Consider the following 18,132-nt stretch of genomic DNA (forward strand, 5'->3'; position numbering starts at 1 on the left):
CTCAAGGGATGGAGACAGATCGCCGGCCTGATAGCCACAAGCCCAGCTCTAAGTGCAATGTGAAGTCCTGACTCCAAGGCATAAGGCTGAGCCGGGTAAAGCAGCATCCCCACCTTCTCCTCTGGTCCTCTGCAGGGTGCATACTTTGCTCCCGGTGCATATACACCTCATACACATTTGCCCAAGAAAACAGGAGGAAACCTCCACAGACAAAAGATGAGCAAGTATGGAGCTAGGCATAATGGCACACGCTTGTAATCCCAGCACCTTGGAGATGAAAGTACGAAGATGTCCAGATAAGGCCAATCTAGGTTACAGAATAAACAGTCTCTAAAACAAATGCAGAGGGGGCTGGAGCGCGGCTGCTCTCCAGGGATCCCTGCTTAGGCTCATAGCGCTCACACTGGGCTGCTCACACATTCCTGTAACTTCAGGGCGTCTGACATCCTTCTCTGGTGTCTGAGGGATCCAGGATACATCTGTTGCACATACATGTAGGATACATAAATATCTTTAAAAATACAACAAACAAGATTGTTAAAATTCCTCAGCACTGTCCCTTTCTTCTGTTTTTGGGTACCATGTGCTCAGCACCCATTTTAAGGGTCCGTAACACGAAGTTTATCATGCATACCTCTGTCAGTCTCCCTCCTTACTCTCATTTTTAAAAATAAAAATAATTGTTTTTCACTTTATATATATGAGTGTTGGCATGCATGTATGTATACCATGAGTTATGCCTGGTGTCCATAGAGGTCAGAGGAGGACATTGGATTTCCTTCAACTGGAGTTACAGAAAGTTGTGAACAACAGTGTGGGTGCTTTAAATTAAACCCTGCCCTTTGCAAGAGCAGCAGGTGTTCTTAACTGCTGAGTCACCTTCCAGCCCTTTAATTTTTGTCCTTTTTTTTTTTTTTTTTTTTTTTTTTAGTTTTTCCAGATAGGGTTTCCCTGTGTAGCCTTGGCTGTCCTGGACTCACTCATTTTGTAGACCAGGCTGGCCTCGAACTCACAGCAATCTGCCTGCCTCTGCTGCTGGGATTAAGGAGTGTTCCACCAGCCTGGCCAATATCTTTTTTTTTTCCTTCCATTTTGTCAATTTTATACATGTATACAATGTATCTTGATCATGGTCAACAGATCCACCTGCCTTCTGCATCCCAAGTGCCAGGACTAAAGGCATGTGCCAGCTTGCTGGGCTGTTTTTAAATCTGGTGAGTCCAGTCAGTTCTACCTCTGTGCACATGGGCAACTTATCAGTGGCTCAGAGGTTAAGCACACTCTCTGCTCTTACAGAAGTCCTGACTTCAATTCCCAGCAACCACATGGTGGCTCACAGCCATCTGTAATGTGATCTGATGCCCTCTTCTGGTGTGCATGTGTACATGCAGGCAGAACACTGTATAAATAATAAATATATAAATCTTAAAAAACAAAAAAACCCCATCAGGCTATCACCCAGCCCCTGGCTTTGAGAGCATGCCCTCCACCATGCTGGGACTTGGGCTGGCTTGACCTCAGGAAGGTCACGCTGGCCCACAGTTGTGTTGAGTTCATGAGTGCAACAGCCGTGTCGCTGCACTTAAGAAGACTTGTTTGAATCTCTTATCTGCTTGTTCCCTCCTCGGCCGGTGATGTTCCCTGAGCCTTGGGATTTGTATAAATGTCCCATCAGTGAGGACAGTCTCAGCACTTTGACCAGTTACGAGTTTGTATGTTGACTGTTGCATGCTTTAAAAGGCTTCTGACAAAGGTTGTAGCAGCACAAAACTGTGACTACAAATATAATATTTAGAGAGCAGTGTGAGTGCATGACTTACCAGAAGAGCAGCAGTAGGTTCTCCGAGGGCCTGTGACTTCCTCACTCACAGGCTTTTGATCAGATTTGCAGTACAGGTAGGAGTTCCCTCCTGTGGAGTGGGCTTCAGATTTGTTCGGACAGCAGTTGGTTGCACCGTGACTCATCCTTCAAAACCTGTGCTCAGTGTTGCTGCTCAGGCCCAAGTGTGCAGCTCTAGGCACTCCCATTGCAGGCCCCTGCCCTCAGTGCAGCTCTGGACATTATTTTCAGTCTCTGTGAGTTCTGCAGCAAATCTTAACCACATAAAGGGTTTTAACAGAAAATATTTGTCATTACATTCTTTGTAGGGGGATGCACGGGTACTCTGTGCTGATGTTTAGACAAAGTGTCACTAAGGAAGAGTGCTAATGGCTTCTCAGGGACCTTTGCAGTTATTTTTTTTTTAATTAATGAATCTGCTTTTGCACCTTAATCAGAAATTAATAGAAGTTGCTTGTTTTGTTTCAGCGATGTCCTTGCATTACCCATTTTTAAGCAAGAAGAGTCAAGTTTGCCTCCTGACAATGAGAAGGAAATCCTGCCTTTCCAGTACGTTCTGTGTGCCGCCACCTCTCCAGCAGTGAAGCTCCATGATGAGACCCTCACGTACCTCAACCAAGGTCAGGATATGCAACGCAGGTGCCTGTGTGACACACGTGTGATCTGTGGAGTGTGGCCTGTCAGCCAGAGCCTTCAAAGGCCTCTGGTCCTAAGGCTGACTCCTTGGCCTGCCTGCCATTTCCAGCTCACAGTCCTGTGCTCTGCCCACTCTGCCCACTCTGTGCGAGGCTGTCACCCTTTACATGGCCTTGGACACGCTGCTTGACGTTTGTTTCATAATAACTTAGAAAGTTGTGTCTGTGCCTGTGACAGGAGGTGAGTGCTTAGCACAGGCCCTGGCTTCAGTTGGTAATGACAGGCTGTCTTGTGTATTTAGCAACTGTCTTCTTTCTTTCTGAGTTGACATAGTGGATTGTGATGGGTGTAACTTGTAATTACTTTTTCTTCTAGGGCAGTCTTATGAAATCCGAATGCTAGACAATAGAAAACTTGGAGAGCTTCCAGAAATCAATGGCAAACTAGTGAAGGTAAAAACTGTTTTGTAGGTCTTTTATGGGGGGGGTGTAGTTTTGTTGTTGAATGTCATTTTGGTTTGGTTTGCTTGTTTTTGTTTTGTTTGGCAAAGTCCTATACATCCTAGGCTGGCCTTGAACTCTGAGTCCTGCCTCAGTTTAGTAGAGCTTAGTGCTGGTATTCCAGGAATGCACTGTCAGGCATGGCTGGGATTTCTCTCTTCCCTTTCATACTGCTTTGGCTCCTGACAGGTAGGGATTGATGGTGTCTTCTGTCTGCACAGATCACCAGGAGAGAGCCTAACGGTCTTTGGGCTGAGAGTGAGAGCACGCCTTGCTGTTCTCATGGATTGTTTGATTGACTATGTGGCTGTGCCTGTGTGCACGCATGCCAGGGACTGGGTGGAGGTCAGAGTGCGTCTTGAGGGAGTCAGTTTTCTCTTTGTACCACGTGGATTCCATGGATGGAATTCAAGGTTGCCAGTCAGTGAGGTGAGGTGAGCAGCCTTTACCTGCTGAGCCATCTTGCTGGGTTTCTCCGAGTTGCAGAAGCAGAAGGCTCACAGGTCGTTATTCAGGACAGCTTCCTGGTGAAGCTGCTTTTGGTGGCATAAAATCAGCTCCTTGAGGATTACGATTTTAATAATTATTATGAGTGAGTGGTTGCCTGGTGTGTGTGTGTAAACCAGAGCCTAGTGCTTGTTCAGTGTGTGCTCAACCATTGAGCTGCTTACACGCCAGCTGTTTCTTAAGGGTTAAGTTTTTGGTTCTTTGGATCCCTGGCCTTGTAACAAGAAAAACTGAAACTACTGTTGCCATCTCTCCTTCTGTCTTGTTGCACCCTGGATATAAGATGAGTCAGCACCTTCTTTACTGGGGTCACCCATGGAAAATGGGCCAGAGTTCTCCCTTCTGACCTGTCTGCTCAGGTCTGTGTGGTCTGAGCTGAAGGCACAGGTAGCACATGAGCCAGCAGCGCCCCCAGCAGGCCAGAAAGAGCACTGACTTTGCTAAAGTGAATGCATTGGTTGGCACCACCTACCCAGGGAGTGAGACCATGAAAAAGAACCAAAACCCAACAGAACTCAGAGCATGCTGGGTACAGGAGTTTTATCAGCAGCTGTAAAAGATGGTGGGGAATTTGGCAATCTCCACAGAGTGGGAGTAACATAAGGAAAGCTGCTAGGAGTGGCCTTACAACCCCCAGCGTTTGTAGTTTGTGTAGGATCGGCAAGTAGCTGTTGTCTCTTACGCACGTGGAGGGCTGCGCTGGTCACTTGATGTGATAGGGCCTCGTATATGATGCGCCACTAGGCTGGCAGGGCGGCTCAGCAGGGAAAGTGCTGTTGCCGCGGGTGGGTGGGACCCGTTCTGTGAGGAGACTCTGTGGTGTGCGTTCACTCCTCCAGTAAGGAAGGAGACTTAGTAATTACAAAGAAAAAGAAAAACAAACAAAAACTAAGCCAGTGCTGGGCAGTGGTGGCGCACACCTATAATCCCAGCAATCCGGAGGCAGAGGCAGACAGATCTCTGTGAGTTTGAGGCCAGCCTGGACCACAGAGTGAGTTCAAGGACAGCCAAGGCTACACAGAGAAACCCTGTCTGTGGGAGGGTGGGGGGGCTGGAGGGAGACACAGAAAGTTTTAGGTTGTGTCTAGAAACCAACTGACATTAACTCTGTGAGTTTTCTTTTGTCTGAACTGGTTTTCTAGACGCGTGTGGACTGACACTGTCCTTCCTTTAGAGCATATTCCGTGTGGTGTTCCACGACCGGAGGCTGCAGTACACTGAACACCAACAGCTAGAGGGCTGGAGGTGGAACCGGCCCGGAGACAGGATTCTCGACATAGGTGAGTAGGGAGGACACCATGCCTGAGAGCCCAGAGCTGGATTCCCTGGTGCGCTGTCCCCGATGCATGTGCTTCAGACCTGGAGGTGGCGTATCGCCAGGCATAAGGAAATCATTAAATTCCAGAAGCTTTTGTTTAGAACTGTGGTAATATAAAGTATGTGACGCATATAATATAAACCTTGAGTTTCCATTTTGAACGGGCAATGGAATGATATTAAGTGCATTTACTTTGTCTACTCTAAGTAGTAGCTTTTTATTCCACTTTTCCCAGCCCCCAAACCACACTCCTGCCAGTCACTGTCACTCTAGGAGCCTCATACAGTATTTGACGTTTGTGACTAGCCTCTGTCAGCTTCAGGTTTCATCCACGTTGTAGCATGTGTCAGATGCCCTTCCCTTTAAAGACAGAGGAGCGTTCGGTGTGTGCTGTTCCTGCTCACCCGCTCCCCTGGGAGCTGGGCAGCTTTACTGACAGGCTCTCCTGAGGCGCGCCTGGAAAACCTGGTCGTGGTAACACTTGGTTTGCCTGTTTGTCTGAAGCAAGAGCTCCCTGTGTGGCCCAGGCTGGCTGATCCCATGGTGACTCCGGCTGAGCACAGATGATTCACTCGAGCCAGCACCTTCCCGTGCTTGTTCATTACTACGAGGTGGGAGCTCTGGACCATCAGGCAGTTCTGCTCTTGTTCTTGTTTTGAGGGCAGCAGCTGTAATGCGTTTTACCAGCAGCATTCGCGCTCTCTCCATGTCTGACAGTATCTGTTCCTTTATTTTCTGTGATGCTGGAGACCACAGGGTCCTGCATACTAGACAAGCTCTACAGCTTACTTACTGGTGCCCTCAATTTTTAACCATTTATTTTATTATTACTACTATTATTTTTCAAACACGGTTTCTTCTGTAGTCCTGGAACTTTTCGTGTAGACTAGGCTGGCCTTGAACTTACAGTGATCTGCCTGCTGAGTGCTGGAATTAAAAGTGTGTTCCACCATGCCCGGTTGAGTTATTGTTTTTATTTTTATTATTATTTTGTGAATTTTTAATTTGTTTTATTCTTCCAAGACAAGTTCTCTCTATAGCTCTAGCTGTCCTAGAACCACTGTGTAGACCAGGCTTTCCTGAAACTGACATTGGCCTGCCTTTGCCTTCTCCCAGGTGCTGGGATTAAAAGATTACACCGCTAAGCCTAATTTATTGTTTTGTTTTGTTTTTAATTTATTTTATTTTTTGAGTATGGGTCTTTTGTCTGCATATGTGTCTATGCAGCACATGTCTGGTGCCCGGGGAAGCCAGAAGAGGTTTTAGGTCCCCTGGATCTGCACTTGCAGACTGTTATAAGTTGCCATGTAGGTGCTGGGAGTGGAACCAGGGCCTTCCTCCTTCCCCCTGTGGGTTTAGGGATTGTTACTTGGGCTTGGCAGGAAGTGCCTTTTCCAGCTAAGCTTGTGGCCACATAGGATCCACTGCACTGTTGAATCCAGTCCTCAGGCTTCTACCTCCCAGGTGCTGGCTGGCAAGCATGCACCCACACACCCAGAGAGAGCTAGGGCTGCTGCCTCTTAGTGTGCAGTGCTGTTCTGATGTACCTAAATACTGCTTTCCCTAAGTAATAGGATTCTGGCAGATGCAGCATGCAGTCTCTCTCTGTGTGTATGTGTCAGTCTCTGTGTGTATGTGTCAGCCTCTCTGTGTGTATGTGTCAGTCTCTATGTGTATGTGTCAATCTCTCTTTGTGTGTATGTGTCAGTCTCTCTCTGTGTGTATGTGTCAGTCTCTCTCTGTGTGTATGTGTCAGTCTCTCTCTGTGTATGTGGCAGTCTCTCTGTGTATGTGGCAGTCTCTGTGTATGTGTCAGTCTCTCTCTGTGTATGTCAGTTTCTCTGTGTATGTCAGTCTCTCTCTATGTGTATGTGTCAGTCTCTCTCTATGTGTATGTGTCAGTCTCTCTTTGTGTATGTGTCAGTCTCTCTTTGTGTATATGTCAGTCTCTATGTGTATGTGTCAGCCTCTCTCTGTGTATGTGTCAGCCTCTCTGTGTATGTGTCAGCCTCTCTGTGTATGTGTCAGTCTCTCTGTGTATGTGTCAGTCTCTCTCTGTGTGTCAGCCTCTCTGTGTATGTGTCAGCCTCTCTGTGTATGTGTCAGTCTCTCTGTGTATGTGTCAGTCTCTCTCTGTGTATGTGTTAGCCTCCCTGTGTATGTCAGCCTCTCTGTGTATGTGTCTCTCTGTGTGTATGTGTCAGTCTCTCTGTGTGTATGTGTCAGTCTCTCTCTGTGTGTATGTGTCAGTCTCTGTGTGAATGTGTCAGTCTCTCTGTGTATGTGTCAGCCTCTCTCTGTGTATGTGTCAGTCTCTCTGTGTGTATGTGTCAGTCTCTCTGTGTGTATGTGTCAATCTCTCTTTGTGTGTATGTGTCAGTCTCTCATTGTGTGTATGTGTCAGTCTCTCTCTATGTGTATGTGTCAGTCTCTCTCTGTGTGTATGTGTCAGTCTCTCTCTGTGTGTATGTGTCAGTCTCTGTGTGAATGTGTCAGTCTCTCTGTGTATGTGTCAGCCTCTCTCTGTGTATGTGTCAGTCTCTCTCTGTGTGTATGTGTCAGTCTCTCTCTGTGTATGTGTCAGTCTCTGTGTATGTGTCAGTCTCTCTCTGTGTATGTGTCAGTGTCTCTCTATGTGTATGTGTCAGTCTCTCTCTGTGTGTATGTGTCAGTCTCTCTCTGTGTGTATGTGTCAGTCTCTCTCTGTGTTGGTGTCAGTCTCTCTCTGTGTGTATGTGTCAGTCTCTCTGTGTGTATGTCAGTCTCTCTCTGTGTGTATGTGTCAGTCTCTCTCTGTGTGTATGTGTCAGTCCTGACATTCATCTTTGTTCTACAGGTGGTCACTGTTGACTGCTGATAAATGTAGCTACAAAATAAGTTTGACTGTTACTTTCATACAGAGCATCTGAGATCTGTGTGATGACTGACTTGAGGATGGCTGCAGCACAGCTAACAGGTGGCACAGGGCCTACTTAGTGCTTCCTTACGGGAATTACTGAGCCAAACAGTAGCACAGCTACATCACGGCTGCGTTGATAATAATGCTGCCTAGGGTTACATCCTCAGCTATTTTGTTTTGTTTCTGTCTGTCTGGTTGGTTTGTTTTGGTTTTTCAAGATGGGGTCTCTCTGTGTGGCCTTGACTGCCCTGGAACTCACTTTATAGACCAGGCTGGCCTTGAACCCAGATGTCCATCTACCTGGGATGAAGGGCATGTGCCACCATGGTCCACCCTATATCTGCAGTTTTAATGTTAATAATTGAAAACAGAAAGTGGATTTGAGTCATGCATGTGCAGTATAGAACTAGGTTTTAACAAAACACATGACTTTGTGCCTCGTCCCCAGTGTACGATTGGCTGTTATGCTACAGGTTATGTGTTGTTTGCATCGATGTCGGTGTGAATTCGTCCTCTAACTATGGTGCTGCGTTTTCTTTTCCTTTTCTGTTAAAAAAAAAATTATTTGTTTTTATTTTATGTTCATTGGTGTTTTGCCTGCATGTATGTCTGTGTAACAGTATCAGATCTTGGTGTTACAGACAATTGTGAGCCACCATGTGGTTGCTGGGAATTGAACTCAGGTCCTTTGGAAGATCAGACAGTGCTCTTAATTGCAGAGCCATCTCTCCAGCCCTATCGTGGGTTTTTTGTTTTGTTTTGTTTTTGTTTTTTGTTTTTTTGTATTCAGGCACAGTCCTTGTGATGTGCTTTCTGGCAGTAATGCTAAGCAGAACTTAATGTAATTTATAATTTTCTGTTCTCAGGGTGTAGGAGCAGGAGGATTCTGACTTTGAGGGTAGCTTCAGCTGTATAGTGAGACCTTGTCTCAAAACAATTTACAATTTTGCTCTTAAAACTAGTGTGTAGACTTAACCCACCACATTCAGCTGCCTTAAGACCTCGGTAGCCACATGCATGGTGGCACATGCTCATAGCTCAGCTACTCAAGAAGCTGAGGCAGGGGGATTGCTTGAGCCCAGGCAATGCAACGAGACCCCCATCATAAAAACAGAAACTGGCAGCCCTCGGAATTGTTCAGTGATTCCCAATTGTCTCTCTCAGATATCCCGATGTCTGTGGGTGTCATTGACCCCAGGGCCAATCCTACCCAGCTAAACACAGTGGAGTTCCTGTGGGACCCTGCCAAGAGGACATCTGTGTTTATTCAGGTAAGGCTTGCCGTTGCCGTTAGGCTATCAACAGTGCCTGTTACTACCAGTTTGTTTTTTAAAGGATAAAACACACCAGGGCGGGAGATACAGCTCCGTTGGTTGAGTGCCCCATAGACATGGTGTGGGGTGCACACCTCTAACCTTAGCACTTGGGTAGTAGAGGTAGGAAAATCAAAGTTCTGTATTGAGTGGAGTTCAAGGCAGTTGGTGGCCCAATTGTGAACTAGTAACAGCAAAAAAGATTAATTTAAAATTTAAATTTAAAATTGTTGCTGTGCAGGTGGACATAATGGCTCATGCCTTTAATTCCAGCACTGACAGATAGCTATGAATTTGAGACTAGCCTGGTCTACATATCGAACTCTAGGACAGCCAGGCTACATAGAGGGATCCCCACCACGTGCGTGAGTGAGTGAGTGTGTCCATGCACAAGCATGTGCACCGAGCACACACTCTCTTTTGCAGGGTTCTAGCCCGTCAAGCTGAGGCATCTCAGATGAGGCGTTTGAATTATTCTGCTAATTTCCCGTAACTACATCTCTAAAATGTTGGCTGGTGGCTGCGTAGCATCCCATTCTGTGATTGTAGAGAATCTGCCTAACAGTTATTTAACATGTAAATTTTTTTCCCACTGTTATCCATCAAGTTATTTTGTTTCTTATGTATACTGTATTCCTTCTGCATGTGAGCCAGCAGGCCAGAAGAGGGCATCAGATCTCATTATAGATGGTTGTGAGCCACCATGTGGTTGCTGGGAATTGAACTCAGGACCTCTGGAAGAGCAGACAATGCTCTTAACCTCTGAGCCATCTCTCCAGCCCCCATTAAGTTATAATGAACATGCATACACTTAAAGTTTGATTTGCATATGTGATTATGTCCTTTAGCTACATTCCTCAAACTTCTTTATTTGTAATATTTTTTTCTCTTTTTCTTTTTCTTTTTTTTTTTTTTTTTTTTTTGGTTTTTCAGTGTAGCCCTGGCTGTTCTGTACACTCTGGACACCAGGTTGGCCTCGGACTCACAGCGATCTGCCTGCCTCTGCCTCTGCCTCTGGGGTGCTGGGATTAAAGGTGTGCGCCACCACACCCAGTTTATTTGTAATCATTTCATCAATACTTCATTAAATATCTTTGAGATTGTCACTATGTCAGCACTATGTATACATGATTTTAAGACTTTGAGTAATAGTCCTATACAATAGGACTAGTATTTATTTTCAGATTGTGCATGAGTACAGAGGCCATAGGCATCTCACCCTGGTGGTTGAGAGCCACCTGATACGGGTGCTGGGAACTGGACTTGGATGCTCTGGAGAAGAGCATGTGCTCTCCAGCACTGAGCCATCTGTCCAGCCCCTGGGAGGGTCAGAGGCCTAGAGAGAGCCATCTTTCCAGCTGAAGCGGTCAGCTGCACTGTTCGAGACTGTTACACCTGAGCTCTCGGCCTGGGCGTGCCCCTCCTGCTGTCTAGTGAAAGCTCTGGCTTTGCTTCCGTCGCTCCCTGTTCTCAGGAGTGACATTTAGTCAGGGTTTGCCTCAAGCAGCTGAAGCCTGGTGTCACTTCTTTCAGGTGCACTGCATTAGCACTGAGTTCACTATGAGGAAGCATGGTGGAGAAAAGGGGGTGCCCTTCCGAGTGCAGATTGACACCTTCAAGGAGAACGAGAGTGGGGAGTACACGGAGCACCTGCACTCAGCCAGCTGCCAGATCAAAGTCTTCAAGGTACCCTGGGCCGCGTGCTGCCTGAAAACCTGCTGGTTGGTTGGTTGGTTGGTTTGTTCGAGACAGGGTTTCTCCGTGGCTAGGATTAAAGGTGTGCGCCACCATGCCTGGCTTAAAACCTCTTTCTTTATTGTTGTTGTTGGTTTGTTTGTTTTTTTTTTGTTTGTTTGTTTTTCCGAGACAGGGTCTCTCTGTGTTAGCCTTGGCTGTCCTGGTCTCCCTTTGTAGTCCAGGCTGGCCTCGAACTCACAGCTATCCACCTGCCTCTGCCTCCCAAGTGCTGGGATTAAAGGTGTGCGCCACCATACCTGGCTTTATCGTTCTAAGATGAAGTGCCAAGGTAGTGAGTCTATTTTTAAAACTACAAAGCTAGAGTTACTGAGCAAACCTCTGAAATGCTTCCTAATGTGTTAGGGTCTGAAAATCCAAAACAACCCAGACAGGCACAAGAGTCCAGCAAAGCAAGATCTTTATTGAATTAGGCAGCAAAAACTGCCCAGTGAGGACAGCACAGACTCGAGCTGACTGCGTCTTTGAGCGTTCATCTTAGTAAGTACTTTAGCAGATAACAACATTTATTATCCCCAGGGTGCTCCTTACTGACCTATCAGGGCTGCAGAACAGACTTGGGAGCTGAACTGTGACCCCAAGCCAGGATGGTGCTGAGACTTCAAGCCTGAAACCCCCAAACATCTGTGCCAAGTTACAGTTACATTTCCCCACCAGTCAGGACTCAGGGCGAGGGCACTACCTCAGGAGCATGCCTTGTGGTGTGCTCACCCTGTGCTCGCTGGCTGGATTATTCAACCATGGCCGGCGGCTTGCCTAGCATTCATGTCTCTCAACTTGCCAGCCAGATGTCAGTTACCTGGGAGGTCTTGGGAGCTTACACTTTATTTGACCCCTATTCAAAATGGCTCCCGTGGGCTCCTTCTTACAAGTGTAGTTTACAAGGAGTTTGGTGCAGGCTAACAGCTTGTGAAGTGAGCGGCAGGCGAAACTGGGTTCTCATTAGAGCTTGTTGAACTTGTCAGGTCTTCTGTATCTCACAGGTCATGGGGTTGGCTAGTTTGGGTACACTTATAGCTGGTGTTTCTGTCTGTCTATTAGTTTTGTTGTTTTGAGGCAGGCATGAAGCAGTAGTTTTGAGATAGCCAAGAATGGCTTTGAACTCCTGATACTTCTGCCTCCCAGGGCCGGGCTGTGTGGGCACGTGTCACCACTCCCTGCTTTGTCTTTGTTTTTATCACATGAAGAAATTCAGGCTAAGTGTGGTGGCTGAAGAGGCTGAGGCAAGATTGCTGCAAAGTCGATACCAACCTGGGCATGGCAAGTTTTGGAGTCAGTTACCTAACAGCCCTTGGGGCCCCACAGTATAATCTCCCTTATTGCTCTTAAGCCTGACTCCCTAACCTCTCCGCAGAGGTGACCAGTGTCACTACTTGTTACCATGCTCTGGGCCCGTTCTGTTCTTTGAATGTGCTTGCACAGGTATATAGATCCTTTCTCTGAAACATGAGTGGGAGTGTACTGCATGGGTCGATCTGAGAGTTGGCTTTCCCCTCTGTTAGCTCTATGTTTTAGAGGTCTTTCCATCTATTCATCTTTCCAACTGCCTCAGACATGTAAATACCCTGTCTTCAGACAGTGAGGGTGGTGCACATAGCCTCTGCATTACTGTGCACACATGGTTGCTCTGCATGTGAATAGTTAAGTCTTTTAAATATTTCTGGGTCAAATTGTAAGTATTTGGTCTGGGCAGGTATTGTTTGTTTTGCTTTTTCTGAGACAGGGTTTCTCTATGTAGCCTTGGCTGTTCTGGGACTCACTTTGTATACCAGGCTGGCCTTGCACTCATAGAGATCCGCCTGCCTCTGCCTCCCTAGTGCTGCGGTTAAAGGCGTGCACCACCACCGCCCAGCATGTAGTTGAATTTAAAGCAACATATTTCTCATTTCAGCCTAAAGGTGCAGACAGAAAACAAAAAATAGATAGAGAGAAAATGGAGAAACGGACACCCCATGAAAAAGAGAAGTATCAGCCTTCCTACGAGACGACCATCCTCACAGAGGTAAACAGGCTCTCAGCTCAGTCTGTGCTCTCACTCATCATCCTGTGGTGCTTGGGATCGGTCGGACCGAGGGCTCGTGTGTGTTAGGCAAGGACTCTGCCACTGAGCTCACACGCATCCCCAGAGCTCCATTCACAAGAGGAAAGGTGTCTGTGAAAACACACATGTCCTTCCAGCCTGCTCTCAACTTTGTTGTGAGCATTCCTCCTTGACACCTGAAGATGCGCTGGAGGATTGAGGGGTGTAGGGCGCTGGACAGAAGCACACTTCCTTCCCACTGCCTGAGTTCTCCTGAGTCCTCCTGTGCTTTCAGTGCTCGCCGTGGCCTGAGATCACCTACGTCAGCAGCTCCCCGTCTCCTGGCTTCAACAGTTCTCACAGCAGCTTTTCTCTTGCGGACGGGTAAGTCTGGGAAAGGCAGTTGGATTATGTTTGCACTAAATATATTTTATTTCATTACATTTCCTTCAGTACGATCTTTCCAAATTAATACTTCATTTGGTCAGTCTTTGACGAGTTTTTGTACTGCCTGAGGTTTGGACCCTCCAAAAAATAGATGGAGTTTTACCCTCTAGACAGTGTCAGGGAGCAGCATCTGGCGGTGTGTCAGGGAGTACAATCAGGAGGTGTGTCAGGGAGCACAGTCAGGACTTGTGTCAGGGAGCAGCATTAGGCAGTGTGTCAGGGAGCATCGTCAGGATGTGTGTCAGGGAATACAATTAGGAGGTGTGTCAGGGAGCAGCATTAGGCAGTGTGTCAGGGAGCAGCATCAGGCAGTGTGTCAGGGAGCACCCTTAGGATGTGTGTCAGGGAACATCATCAGGACGTGTGTCAGGGAGCACAGTCAGGACATGTGTCAGGGAGTAGCATCAGGCAGTGTGTCAGGGAGCACCATCAGGAGGTATGTCAGGGAGCAGCGCCAGACAGTGTGTCAGGGAGCACCATCAGGAGGTATGTCAGGGAACAGCGCCAGACAGTGTGTCAGGGAGCACCATCAGGAGGTATGTCAGGGAGCAGCATCAGGCGGTGTGTCAGGGAGCACCATCAGGCGGTATCAGGTAGCATCTTCTGTGGGAGGTTTTTAGCAACATGACCGGCAGCCTTGGTCTCCTGATCTACCTTACCTTGTTTGCCTGTGGTTATGTCACCTCCTTTTGATGCTTGCACCAGAGAATGGGGACTAGGAATTGGAAGCACAGCCGCATAGACATTCTTTTTTTTTTTTCCGTGTTAGAATACTTGTATTCAGCTGTGGGTGGTGATGCATGCTTTAATCCCAGCACTCGGGAGGCAGAGGCAGGTGGATTGCTGTGAGTTCGAGGCCAGTCTGGTCAACAAAGCTAGTCCAGGGCAGCCAAGGCTATCTTGAAAAACCAAAAATTAAAAAAACAAAACAAAACAAAAAAAGATGTAAAAAGTAGCTTAAATACTTGAAAAGTAGCAGATAAGAACTAATGCCTATGGTATTAGTTATAAAAGGCAGTATATCTGTTATAGCACTGACGTCATTGCAACTACAACAGAAATAAAGAATGAGGTGTTGGTTTTTGTTTGCTCACAGCAGGGTCTTACGGTGTACTCCAGGGTGGCCTTGGCCTGTTAGACAGCCAGGGTGAGTGAGGTCCCAGCAGTCCTCCAGGCCTAGTATGGGATCCTAGGCTTCAACTGCCAACCCTATGCGTTTCTTTGTATATGGAGCCTTAGCTTTATTTCTAAGATGGCCTTGAACTCCTGGAGCCAAGCAATCCCTCTGCCTCAGCCTCTCAGTTAGCTGACTACAGGCACGGTTCACTGTATCTGCCCAAAGAAGAGCTCTTGAAACAGGGATTTCATATTATCCTTAGGGTGGAACTGTCCACTTGGGGGCGATTTAAAATATCTGCAGGCTAAGGGTTGTGTTTTTCTTTTCTTTTTCTTCAACTATTTCTCTCTCAAAGAAAATGAACAAGGCCTGGCACTGTGGCGCACACCTTTAATCCCCGCACTTGAGAGGCAAAGGCAGGCCTGGTCTACAAAGCGAGTTCAGGACAGCCAAGGCTACACAGAGAGACCCTGTCTTGAAAAAATAAAAACAAAAACAAAAAGAAAAGAAAAGAAAAGAAACATAGCCAGGCAGTGGTGGTGGCACATGTCTTTAATACCAGCACTCAGGAGGCAGAGGCAGACAGATCTCTGAGTTCAAGGCCACCCTGGTCTACAGAGTGAGTTTCAAGACAGCCAGGGTTACACAGGGAAACCCTATTTCGAGAAAAAGATAAAAATAAAAAATAAGAATAAAGAGAGGAAAAGAAAGGAAGAAAAACAAAGAGAAACTGCTTGGGTGTGGTGGCACATACCCTATAATCTCAGAACTCAGGAGTCAGAGGCAGGAGGATCTCTGTAAGTTTGAGACCAGCCAGGGCTCTGTTACTCAAGGAAACCCTGTCTCAAAAACAAACAAACAAACAAACAAACCAGGCTATAAGAAAAACCAAAAATGTGGAGATAAATGTTGAATCACAAGTTAGTACTTATTTTGAATCACCTTTAGAAGTAATGCTTGGGAGCTACAGGAAAGGTTCAGCGGGTACGCGTGCTTCACACACACACACACACACACACACACATACACACACACACACACACACCACACATACATGCCCGCGCGCGCTCGCGCGCGTACACACACTCTCTCTCTCATAGATAGATAGATAGATAGACAGACAGACAGACAGACAGACTGACTGACTGACTGACTGACTGACTACTTTGGTGAATCTGAACAGAGCGAGCTGGTCAGATAGCCCAGGGGTGAGTGCCTGCCCCCCAAGCAGTAGCTCTTCTGGATCCTAGCACCACATCACCAAGGAAGGGGATTGCCTCCACCAAGGAAGGAAGGGGATTGCCTCCACCAAGTTGTCCTCCCGCCTGGACCTCGGACCCCTGGACCAGCCCAGCGCATACACATAGAGCAGTAACAGATGAAAACTTAAAACTGAGAAAGGGCTGGAGGAGAGATGGCTCAGCAGTACAGAGACTGGCTGCTCTTCTAAGAGGACCCTGTTCACCGCAGCTCACAGAAGTAACTGTTCTCAGAGCTCAGGTAGCGCAGTGGCACAGGAGCGGCTAGCACATGCAAGGAGGAGACTGGGTTCGGTTGCCAAGACAGCAAAATAGTTGGAGGGTTGGTTTGTTTGTGTTTTGTTTTTGAGGCAGGGTCTTGTTAGGTAGCCTTGCCTGTCCTGAAACTGGCTATGTAGATCAGCCTGGCCTTGAACTCAGAGATTCCCCCTGCCTCTGCCTCCCAAGTGCTGGGATAAAGGCAGAGGCTATTGTGCCCAGCTCAGTATATAATCATAGTAGACATTTTCTTCTGATTCTTTGTGTGTGAGTGTGTGTTCGTTCATGTGTGGCTATTGATACGCTAAACAGAAATGTAAGTGTAGCACTAAAGTGCTAGGACTTTTCTATCTCCAGTATTTTTTTCTCTTTTTTTGAACCAGAGCCTTATGCATCCTAGGCAGATGCTCTATTCTGAACTGGGCTCCTAGCGCCCTGTGGGTGTTTACCATGCCCGTACTTTAACCTATCAGCTTCTGACTGACTGACGTTCTGATGCTACTTTTAGTTTCCTTGGTCATAAAAAAATATTTCAAATTACGTAGTTTTTTCCCTTCCTCTGAAGTTTCTGAGGTAATTAGCACAAAGCTCAAGTATTCCGTCAGAGAAGAATGTTTTCAGACAAAGTAGAGAGTCTTTTAGCTCTGTAACTTAAGAGCTCCTGTGACAGTGAATCATGAGGTAATATATACAGAGTTACCATGGACTCACCCTTTCTTCTTCAATGTCTCTCCTTAGAAATGGCTCACCCAAGCACCAGCCAGAGCCGCCCCCTCCTGTCACTGACGTAAGTCTAAAGCCAATGCCAGTTCTGTGTGACGTGTGGTTCTGTCAGGTGCAGTGGGCTTGAGACTTGTTCCCTTGTTCACCTGACCAGCGCTTACTTCAGCTCCGCACTCTAAGTTGCACCAGGCACTGGAGACAGCGTAGATGCTAGCAGGATCGTGGAAGCTGCTGCTTCTCTTTAGGCAGGGAACTCACTGCAGCCCTGGCTGGCTTAGGATGCACAGAGGTCGTCCTGTCTCAGCCTCTCCAGTGCTGGGTGACAGGTGGACACCGCCTTGCCTGGCTGCTGTTTCTTTTTGTTTTTGTGGCTCTCACTTTGTTGCCCGGGCTGGTCTTGTGTGAGCGATGGTTTCTCACGTAGCTGCCACTACCTGATCCTTGACTATAAAGCTCTCAGTCTGATAGGGAGGTAGCTCTCGAGGTTGGAGGAGGCCTGTGTGACTGTAGCCGGTGTGGCTGTAGGGTGTGGAAGTGTTTGGTGTGCATTAGCTGATGAGGTAGCAGACGGACGAGCCTGTCCAAGACATCAAGAGTGCGTTCTTCTTTCAGAACCTCTTGCCGACAACCACACCTCAGGAAGCCCAACAGTGGCTGCATCGCAACCGGTTCTCCACGTTCACGAGGCTTTTCACCAACTTCTCAGGTTAGATTAGTTTTTTTCCTTTTTCCTTCTCCAACATAGTGTGCTCATATGCATTTTAGGCCCTCTTAGTGCCCCATGTGGGAAGTGTGGGGAGTGTCTCAGTCGGTTTTTTTCTGATAAAATGAATTTCATGAAACACCTTGGATGTTTTCAGCCAGCTATAATTGTCCAGTGAGTTCTTAAAAAGAAGCAGCTTAAAAAAAAAAAGTCTCTAGATGTATTTAATTTATTTTATGTGTATGAGTATTTTGCTGTATGCATGTCCATGCTCACAGTGTTATAAGTTGTGAGCCACCAGGCAGGTGCTGGGGATTGAACCTGGGTCCTCTCCAGGAACAAGATGTGCTCCTAACTGCTGAGCCATCTCTCCAGCCAAAAAAACCAGCTTTTAGTTTGAACTCACATGAGCTTTAAGATGTTTGTTTTTATAGCCTGTTAAAATGTGTGCTCCATTTGGGGCTGGATCAGGGAAGCTCACAAATAGACTGAAAGTGCCCCTGACACCACTGCACACGTTACTCCTGCAGTCTGATTTTGTGCAGCCTGTGTGCACATCTGTGGGGAGTATGTACTAAGATGTAGTGGTTGGAGCGCTTTCAGCGTCTGTGTAAACCCTGAGTCCTGTGTGAGAAGTGTGCAATGAGCTTGGGGAGGGCTGCTGCGAGCCTGTCCGACTGTAGGAAGGTCTTTCAGGCAGGAAAAACAGCTGGCCCACTCCAAGCCCTCACCTGACGGAAGCGTGGGGTGAGTGGAGAAGTCAGGCAGATGAGAGTTGAGGCCGGCTGAGGCAGAGGCCCGAGCACAGGAGCTCTGTCTGCTGTAGATGCTGTAGCA

General features: G+C 47.2%; 1 protein-coding gene across 4 annotated transcripts in view; it reads left to right on the forward strand.

Annotated features, from left to right (window-relative positions):
* TFCP2 (transcription factor CP2) overlaps window positions 1–18,132 on the forward strand; it is a 50,451-nt gene that overhangs the window by 23,771 nt on the left and 8,548 nt on the right. For all 4 annotated transcript variants that reach the window (XM_084751494.1, XM_084751495.1, XM_084751493.1 and 1 more), the window contains exons 2-10: window positions 2,309–2,460; window positions 2,852–2,928; window positions 4,658–4,763; window positions 8,865–8,971; window positions 10,547–10,699; window positions 12,660–12,770; window positions 13,084–13,172; window positions 16,608–16,656; window positions 17,205–17,298. In XM_084751494.1, coding sequence (XP_084607620.1) covers window positions 2,309–2,460; window positions 2,852–2,928; window positions 4,658–4,763; window positions 8,865–8,971; window positions 10,547–10,699; window positions 12,660–12,770; window positions 13,084–13,172; window positions 16,608–16,656; window positions 17,205–17,298 — 938 coding nt within the window. The remainder of the gene's footprint in view (window positions 1–2,308; window positions 2,461–2,851; window positions 2,929–4,657; window positions 4,764–8,864; window positions 8,972–10,546; window positions 10,700–12,659; window positions 12,771–13,083; window positions 13,173–16,607; window positions 16,657–17,204; window positions 17,299–18,132) is intronic.

Source organism: Acomys minous (genome assembly GCF_964271855.1).
Source record: "Acomys minous genome assembly, chromosome: 12".
Lineage (NCBI taxonomy): Eukaryota > Metazoa > Chordata > Mammalia > Rodentia > Muridae > Acomys > Acomys minous.